The 9,937-nt window shown below is 40.0% G+C and overlaps 1 protein-coding gene across 1 annotated transcript; it reads left to right on the top strand.

Moving 5' to 3' along the window:
* Window positions 1–3,946: 3,946 nt before the first annotated feature.
* Window positions 3,947–8,368, top strand: pts (6-pyruvoyltetrahydropterin synthase). Its single transcript, XM_061094661.1, has 6 exons — window positions 3,947–4,123; window positions 5,599–5,678; window positions 5,797–5,819; window positions 5,972–6,028; window positions 7,392–7,462; window positions 7,559–8,368. Exons 1-6 carry the CDS (start codon window positions 4,032–4,034, stop codon window positions 7,680–7,682), a joined length of 447 nt encoding a protein of 148 aa, XP_060950644.1. The 5' UTR covers window positions 3,947–4,031; the 3' UTR covers window positions 7,683–8,368.
* Window positions 8,369–9,937: the final 1,569 nt, after the last annotated feature.

Genomic DNA, 9,937 nt, shown 5'->3' on the forward strand with positions numbered 1-9,937 from the left:
ACAGAGCCCTGTATTAACCAGCCACCACTGGCCATACCAGAAACCTCATGTAGCACAGAAGGCAGGCTGCAAACTCCCTGTGTTATCAACAAAGGGGACGCAACTGTTACGTGCTGCACACACACCGGGCGGGATCCAGGCGTTACAGTAGTTTACTCATGAAAGCTGGTTGGACATTATATGTTAGTGCAGATTTACTCACTTCAAGTGACTTACTGAGATACATTTGGACCGAAATAGTTTTTGTTTGAAATGCTGATGTGACCAAGCCTCAAGGCCTCTGGGTCTGGGTGCAAATGCAAAATCAGCCATGTGTAGTCCATCGGGACTACTAGTCGGATAAATGTGAACAATATCATTGCTTTTTTTCAATGTGATGTATTTCTAGTTGTTGATTAGATGGGACACATTTCATGTGTAGATACTCACTGCACAGTGGAAGTGGAGGTGGACGAGGGGAGGAGGCCTATGGCGAGGGGGTCAACAGGGGCCCAAAAACAACATTTAGCCCTGGGGCCCCCTTTCAGATTAATCTGGCCATACGTTCTTCCCTCATGAGATGGAATTCTCTGAAACATCATGTAATTTAGTGAGGTACTCAGAGCTGGGAATGTTGGGAATTGAATTATTAAATGGACTTTATAAATTATATTTGATTAGATAACGGACTGATAATTCAGACGAAAAGAAAGTTCAGGCATTTACCACTATAAATAATGTGATCATGTATTTTCGCTACCATCCACGTCAATCATCTACAGAGGCTTTATAGGTTTATAGGTTAGAAACCAATATCATTGCTTACTCTACAGTTACAGCATAACATACAATAATTCTCATTTCAGGTAAATCATGTTCACTTTTGATATCGGTATGTGCACAGTGAATCTCCTACTATACAAATGCTATTGCAGTTTCAGTATTTTTCATAGATTTGTGTTTTATTTATACTATGAAAATGAACATCTGATGTCAGTCCAGTCATAAGTATCCATATGAGGAACGTCTGGGTTGAAATGTGTATATAAATACAATGTATTTGTTGTCTGAATGTAAATAATGAAGCTCTATGTGCAGCAAGTTTAAAAAAGGCTTTACATGATATTATGAAGCTTTAAATGTGTCAAAGAAATTATTGTACTATCACATGATTTGCACATGTAGTCTCACGGCAATCGATGTGCACAAATAAAACTATGGCTCAACTGTTAGGATCATCTACTTATTCTGCTTCTTCATCATATGGCAAGAGTTGAATTTTAATAAACAGGTGAACAAATCTTTGTGAAGCAGTGGTGGTGAAGCTTCAGGGATCCTTTACTAAGTCCTGCTGGTCTTAACATGCTAAAGATCAATTACTACCAGTCACTTTTACAGTTTTTAAAAGAAAGCTCCAACAAGCTTAAAGCACACAGCCCATTCCAAACAGGTACAGGCAAAACACTGCACGAATGGGAAACGTAACATGAGAGCAACTTGGCTCTCTTTATTCTATTTTTGGGATCAGGTGAATCATCTGTATACCCATGAATCTCTACAGTAGTGAACAATCCTCTCTCTAAGAGGCAGGGACAAGATGTGAAGGATGCATCTCTTACTTGTAGAGGATTAGGAAGAGGGATAAGGGGTCTAACAACCAAGACGTATTGTTAATATGTCTGCAAACTAGAGCTAGCTCCTAATTGCATTGCTCTCAGCACAAAATCCAATTTCCACCATGTTTTATATGGTGACGCTCCAATGCTTCAGCAGCAGCCAGAGCCCACAGCTCTCTGCCCTCCACACCCCAGTAACTCCAGATTGCTCCTCGAAGCCATATTTTCCCATGTTCTCAATCATGACGATTGATTGTGCCCCATGACCAACGACCAAGTGTTTGCTATAAATTCTGACACGATACAGTTCTTCCAGAACCACATTGAACATGGTTTGTTACATGATAAAAGAGCAGCGGAATTACATCTCATAAAATGTCTTCCTGTTCATTCAAGCAGGGATGTGTGTGAGCAGAAAAGAGATAAAAACAGAGAAGACTGGTGCTATGATGTACAGAAGGTGTTCTGACTTTATAACAGAGCTCATGAATAATATGTCACAAGCAGCCTTTTGGAGAGCAGACATATTTACCTCCACCAAGGAGCCCCCTCGGTTGGCTTATTTGTTGTAAGAAAGCATTTTCTTCAGCTTGATTGGATTAAAGGGGACTATTAGGCCTTGGTGGAGGTATGTGCTCTACTGAATACCATTAAAAACTAGAGCTTATCTCACAGAGTTAAAGGAAGTGATAAGAAAATTCCTGGATCCGCCCCCTGATCCCGATCCAGAGCGATATTGCATGGAGGGATTTTTCCCTGACACATCCTGACACCAAGTTTTGAGGTAATCCGCCCAGCAGTGTTTTTTTGTTTCATTTTGCTCACAAACCAACCAACCAACCAACAGACAAACTGACAGGGGTGAATACATACCCTCTTTGGTTAAGGTAAGATGTGTATCAGGCTTGATTCCAGATGTGGCGAGAATACATAATTTCCTGATGTTGGGTGTTATACAGATTGCAGTTTTACAAACATAACTTATGGTGATATTGTACAACATGTTGCAGCATTCTAGAGTAAACCAAAATAAAAGCCTTATACAAACTTTAGATCCATCTTAACCAACTCAACATTAAAATGCTTCTCACGCATTCATGCATTGCTGATGATAAATCAAGACAATGTTGACACAGGCCCATGCTCTATCTCACAATGTTTAAGAAGGTTCTGCCCTAATAGTTAATGGGTTCTTTCTTGGCCAAAACCCCACCCTTCTACAAAGCTATTAATACAATCAGTTCAGTGGTATTTGCGTAATCCTGTCACACAACAGTCACACAAACTGACAAAGAGCGATATCACATGCTCTATGCACACACTGTATGTTTCAGAATAGTCGTATCACCATCAGGAGCAGGCCAGGTGGCACCCAGCTGAAATCTGATTGGCCCCGAAGTGCCCCTGGCCTGTACTGACACTTTTTGTGTTTTTTCTTTTTATAAACTAGTCACTTACCAACAATGTTAACCAAAAATATGATAATTGTTAAGAAGTTTTATTTTCTAAGCTTTTCTGAAGTACACAATGTGCTTGAACAAGGAACATTTTTCAAAATATATTCAGTGATGTGTGGCTTTGAATCAATTGGATGTGGCCAGGAAATGCATATCAGTAACATGGAGGTCTGACTGCCCTCTCCTAATCGATAGATGGTCTCTGAAATCAGTAGTTGTTTTGCTCATGGCCTGAAGTGGTTGTCCCATTTCTCTATGTGATTGTATATTCAGGACTCCCCTACAAACGATGGGGTAGACGAAAATTCCTGAATGCTTTACAACAGACAATCGTTAGTTGATGTTGTTTGTAACTGCAATAACATTTGATAGCTGCTGGTGACGTACTTAGTGGTGTACCAGTTCCTAAGTGAAGGTTTTCTAGCTCTCTACCTTGTTGCTCCGTTTGTAGAGGAACACTTCCAGCAAAGGTCACTTCATATCTAGGGGTAGGGCCAAGGGAGAGGAACAGCCCCCCCTTACAAATTGTGGCCCCTTTATAGCCCCTGATATCAAAATATCCTAGATTCGCCCCTGATAATCTCTTAATAAATCTGGTGTTCAGGCTTTTTATATGATTGAAAAAACAGGTGCATGTGCATCCACTTTTTTGCACTTAGGTGAGAATAAACAATGGACATTTTTACATCATCAATGTAAAGATAACGTAACTAATGGCGTATATTTCCCTGCCTCCTGTGCTGTGTTCTGCACCACAGACAATAAGGAGCTTGAAGTGAAGCCATTTAGAAACGCTGGCTCAAATGTCCCTTCAGATCCCTCCGCCTGAGGTGGACATGTTGGACATGTGAGTTGTATTTACGCCCTGATCCGAGCCAATCACGCGCTGAAGTGAGTCATAAGGAGGGCTGGATTGCCTTTATCTGCTCCCAGTCTCTGCCCTTTCTCCTCCTTCTCTTCCTCTCTCCTGCTGCTGACCATGGCCGGATCCGTCACCAGCGACAGCTCCGCGGAGCGTGTGGGATACATCACCCGCATCCAGAGCTTCAGCGCCTGCCACCGGCTCCACAGGTAACCCGGCCCCCCGACCCCCAGCTTCGGCTCGGACTGAGGGATGAGCAGCCTCTCCTGGGCGGAATTGCTGACTGTGCTCTGAGCCGAATGAAAGCAGCAGCAGCCATCTCTCGGCGAGGCTTTGCATTTGAATATACGCTGCAGTAGTTTTTATAGGCGAGGGAAAAGTAAATAAAATATGTAGAATATTCAACGGGATTCCGCGAGAGCCACGATCTTCTGGCGATGTAACGGGATCCACAGAGAAGTGTCGCGTTACTACTGGATCCTTAGGTCTATAAACCGCGTGAATGTATTCATAGACATGTTTACATAAATATTCGTATTCAAAGACACCGCTGGCTTCCTCTGTTGCTGTGATACGTCAACGCGTCCGCCATATTGGACAGGCCAGTGTAAACACACACAAGTAAACAGTGGAGCAGCGGGTTGTCCGGGTGAACTCATGTTCTATTACTATCACTGATGTTCTGATACTGGAAGAAGTCAGAAAAACCTTACTTTAATTTTAATTAAGAAATCAAGGATTAACTACATTAACCAGGATTTTAATTTAGTCAGGTTTAACTAGATTAACTTTGGTTTCCATCTAGTCAAATGTAGTTTAACTAAATTAAACCCATATTTGAACTTAGTTAAATGCATGTTAAATTAAATCAAACCTGGGTTTTGGCAATTTTTTCTTCCTTAATACTTGTGGATACATGCCCATGTATTATTAGTTGAAACTGGCAGAACGTTTGTTTTGTGTAAACATTTTAATTGGTAGTTCTTCAGTTCAGAACAATAGGCTGTATTTATCTTAATATAGGCTACAGTCTATTGTCGGGGAGGGGGGTAATTGAGCAACCTTAATTGACTGTCATTATAAAAACAAAACCCCTGTTAAGTCACATGAGACAGAGTGAGTCAGTAGCACAATATTAGTCTGTTGTGTTGTTTAGAGTCGATATTAGCTTATTGTCATCCTATAGTGTTAAAGCCCTTTACTCCTGTAACCAGTCAAAATGAACCTACATTCACAACTACCACATTTGTTATCGTATTATTTACTTACTTTACTACTATTACACTTCATACTAATTGTTTTTCTACTCTCCTATAAAAATTTTTTACCATGTTTTACCAAATTGTTTAAATATAATATGATTTACTGCTGTAACACCTGAATTTCCCACTGGGGCTCACTCAACACATATTGTATTTAATAACAGTCTTTGTCTGTAATTGTCTGTCTTGGAGTATGTCTGTATCATTTCAGTCTTCTCTTCAGCCTCTAACTGTGATTATAACCCAACTATTAATTTTGAGTAACCGGAGACAGAGCTTTTTCTGTTCATGATGTTTATTTAAGTAGAGACTATTAAAAGGATAAGTAAACGACCAGAAAAATCCCAGAAAAGTCCTCATGACTAACCAAAACACAAATAAAGACAGTTTCTTACACAGACATGTCCTCTTTTCTGTTTCAGCATCCACCTGAGTGACGAAGAGAATAAAAAAGTCTATGGAAAGTGCAACAACCCTCATGGTCATGGACACAACTACAAAGGTTTTTAAGGCCCTTTGATTTCTTCACCCCTCTTATGTCATACATTATAGTGTGAAAAACTGTAAGCCTGCTATTTCCATGTCTCCCAGACACTCAGTGCTCTCATTTCTGTCCACAGTGGAGGTTACGGTGCGGGGAAAGGTGAGTGTCTCATCAGGTTCTCTGGGTCATATCCGTTTCCATCATAGAGAAGAGGAGTCAGTGTTTTCAGCTAATTTTTGCTAATATTTTTTTGCGGATAAAAACATGAACGGCAGACAGATGATTAACCTTCGTCTCGTGTCCTTCCACAGATTGATCGTGTCACCGGCATGGTCATGAACCTGACTGACTTAAAGAGATGCATTGAGGTAAGATCTTCTCAACAACACTGTGTTATTTCACCAACAAAGACAACTTTCAGTCCTGTGGTGGGACACCATCCTACTGCAGTCGATCATCTGAGTGAGACCCTCGACTTGTTCTTCACGCACGTCCCCTCGGTTGCATTAACCCATTATCCTTACAACAAAGGACTGCAAACATGTGCTGATCTCATGGCGTCCCTATCGCGCTCATTCCACGAATCACAGGCGCGGCAGTAGCGTCACTTCAGCTGAATGTAAGGAAAGGCTTATTGGTACACATGTTGCCTGCTGCTGTCTTTTGGGTTTGGAAAAGTCTGGTATACGGAGGCTTAAATGCTCCCCAATTAAAAACCAAAGAGGCAGAAGTTTTGCAGTCTGGTTCCTCAGGCTTTGATGGAAGTTTTAGCAAAATGTTAACCATCAGTTTTTTTTTACAGAGGATGTCCACTGTCTCTGAAAAAGCTAAAGTGCCTCCTCACCTCGCCTCAGTTTACTTCCTTATTTTCACTTGTTCCAGCCAGACTGCACTAAACACACAAATCAGGTCTGTCCTGAGGTGTATATTAGCTCCTGACAAATCCTCAAACCTGCTGTGACTCTGAACCCATTCAGGCCAAATGGAGGTAGCCAAGTTCAGCACTGAATGTTCCCAAATGTGTCCTCTGTGTGAACTGGGGATGGGACTAAATGTCGATACGGCAATATATAGTCGTGCTGACTCCAGAGAGGCTACCAGTATGTTAGCCAAATATTGATATTTAGAGATTGATTTTTGACAGTTTAAGTTACTTTATATCAGAGTGATGACATGTGGATATTGCCAAGTTACAGTGTGTTTGCTAGACTAAAGAGCGGATAAGATAAGACTTTGTGCTCTTTTTTGTTCATTGTTACATCTCAGTTTGTGTCAAACTTTGTGAAACTGACACCAAACTGCAGTGAATAAATACACAAATCCAGAATTTGTTATTCTTCTTCAGCTAGACAGATATCATGATGTTTTATAATATAATTGTCTTGTAGTAAATTACAGGAGTGATGCAAATCCTATTTAGATTTGTTAACACATTGTATAAATAAGGTCATTATGAAATGGCCTTGTTATAAAATAGAAAAGGTGGCACAACATTTATATTATTCTTACTTGGAATTAAAGTAATCTGCAACATGACTGAACACTTAAATGATTAGAAGCTGTTTTTGTAGTTTTCAATCTGTCCAGGCTGCTGTAATACACAACCTAGTTATTTTTCCTTCATTTCTTTTAGTGTTTGTGTAGTTTTTTTGTGTCTGCATTTGATAGTTTATCACTAGCGTCACTGTGAAACGTTTAACAGAGTCGTGACTGATTGATCTTGTCCCGCAGGACGTCATCATGACTCCACTGGACCATAAAAACCTGGACAAGGACGTTCCATACTTTGCCAGCATTGTCAGGTGAATACACTCCTTTATCAGCAGCTTCCTACAGGTTACATGTGTGCACTCGTTTTTTTTCTGGTGATTTATCTGTTTTTGTAATCTGTCCATCAGCACCACTGAGAACGTGGCTGTTTACATTTGGGACAACATGGTGAAGGCTCTGCTGCCCAACCTGCTCTACGAGATCAAGATCCACGAGACAGATAAGAACATTGTCGTGTATCGAGGAGAATAGACGTCTGAGTGGAGACCTAATGTGATGATTGTCTACAAGTGCCATTAATGACTGCTTTTTGAACAGATTCCGGTTTGTAAGGCTGATTCCGGTTTATTGTGATGAGTGGTGGATGATAGTGATAATCTTGCACTTTACACACACTGTAGCAAATCCAAATGTTACTGAATTTGTATTCTTGTTAAAGTGGATTCTCAACCTTCCTTGCTCATGACCCCGTACTATACAGCAGTGTCCCAACACACAAAGTGCATTTGTCTACTGGTTGTGACCAAAGATCATTTAATTGATCATTGTACACAATTCATATTAATGAGGAACATTATGGAGATAAAGAAATATTAAACATTAATGATGAATGCAAACTGTAGCTGAGCAAGTTATTAAAAACATTTTCATGCATCGGATTTTTAATACATAATTTCAATTATCACCACAATGTTGAATTCTGATATGAACAACTAAACTTTTCTAACCCTTTACAAAATGTCATGGAAATCAGTTCAGTAGTTTTTGCCTAATTCTGCTGACTAACTATAGTGAAGTAACACTGACACTTAGCCACACACTGACATCTAGTGGAACCAAACTGTACTCAGGTTATTGCATTGAGCCCGCCTGTGAAGCAGTGATGACCAGTGCTGAAATGGTTTCTTATAATAAAAATTCAATAAATAAAAAATGTATTTGTTTGTTTTCATTGTGAGTGAATTAATTACATGTTCTACGATTCAAATCAGTTGATGATTTTGTTTGAGTGAGGTCATTAACCGGCTCTTCAGTGATTTATTTTCTGCTAATTTAAGTTCTAAATCTAAGAACACTCTGTCTTAAAAAAGCTATTATAAATGCCTTTATTGTACAGTAGTCCCTGGTGAAGTTTTAAAACAGAAACACTTCAGTCTTTTGAATGAGGTTTATTACAAGCATGACAATGCATTTTTAATAAAATTCTCTTATTTAAATTAGTTGATCATTCTGATTCTACTCGTGCTTTGAATCTAGGAAGTGCCCATACCCAAACAGTTTTTCAGTGTAAGAGTGAGTCCGGAGTTACTTTTATAGGTAGTTTTATATTAGGGCTTAAATTATTATATGTTACATATATAAATTATATTTAGTATTTGTTTGTGGATATTTTTCAGGCAGTAAAAAAGATGACATTTGGATTTTCCTGTGATCAGAAGCTCCAGAACAGCTGCTAAATGGACCTGATTGTTTGTATTACAGGTGTTAAGCCACAAGAGGGCGACCTATTACTTCTAGATAAACACTGCATTTGCCTTTGGGATTCAGGCAGTGAGACAAAATACTGTGTCTGCAAATGTCCATGCTGAGTCAAGTAAATAAGGTCGAATAAGTATTGACTCGTATGACAGAACATATAGTGATATATACTAAATCAATAATTATCTTTCCAAGGTGTGTTTGTCATTTTCCATTTGTCCCAGCTGTTTCCACACATCCATATTCCAGTCTGCAGACGCGTCCACATAATTAATGGAGAAAAGCCTCACTTCTATGGGAAGCTGCAGCAGAGCAGTCAGTAGCAGCCGCCACATACTCCATCTTCCAGACATAGGATAACATGTGGAATCTGATTCATTACCTGAGGTTCACTTAGAGTGGAGGTGCAACCCTGCTGCTGTCTCTGGGGTTTGGAAAACTCCAGTGACAAATCACAATGTAAACACAACTTATTGAGGAGCGTGTGATGCATTGCAAACGGTGTTATTGCTGATTCGTGGGGACAAGCCACTTCTCAGCTTTACAATAATATGAAATTCTCACATTTGCAGTCATGCATATTTTGCGTCCACTAAATTATATAGATGGTTCAGGCCTATAAAGCAATAGTCTGATGTTTTGAAACACAGCGACCCCATGACCTTCTACGTCTTGTGATTTCCCTTTTTTTGACATAACAATCGAGATACTGTATGTACAATATATTTAAGGGCGACTGGGCTAAGGGGTAGACTGGTTGTCCTCTAACCAGAAGTTCGGCGGTTAGATCCCTGTCTTCCCAGTTCCACATGCATCGGGCAAGATGCTGAACCCCCCAAAATTGCCCCATCTCATAGAGAAAGGTGCTGCACATGTCTCAATCTGACCTGTGAAACACTGGGTGGTCATCAAGATTAGAAAAGTGCTAAATACAGAGAAATGCAGATCATTTAAAAGCATAGTGCTCCTGAGTCTGTCTCTCAAATATCAGCCTTTTCAATTTCCACGCCCCAGAAACCATCATCCTT

The sequence above is a fragment of the Limanda limanda genome, chromosome 21 (assembly GCF_963576545.1).
Source record: "Limanda limanda chromosome 21, fLimLim1.1, whole genome shotgun sequence".
Classification (NCBI taxonomy): Eukaryota; Metazoa; Chordata; class Actinopteri; order Pleuronectiformes; family Pleuronectidae; genus Limanda; species Limanda limanda.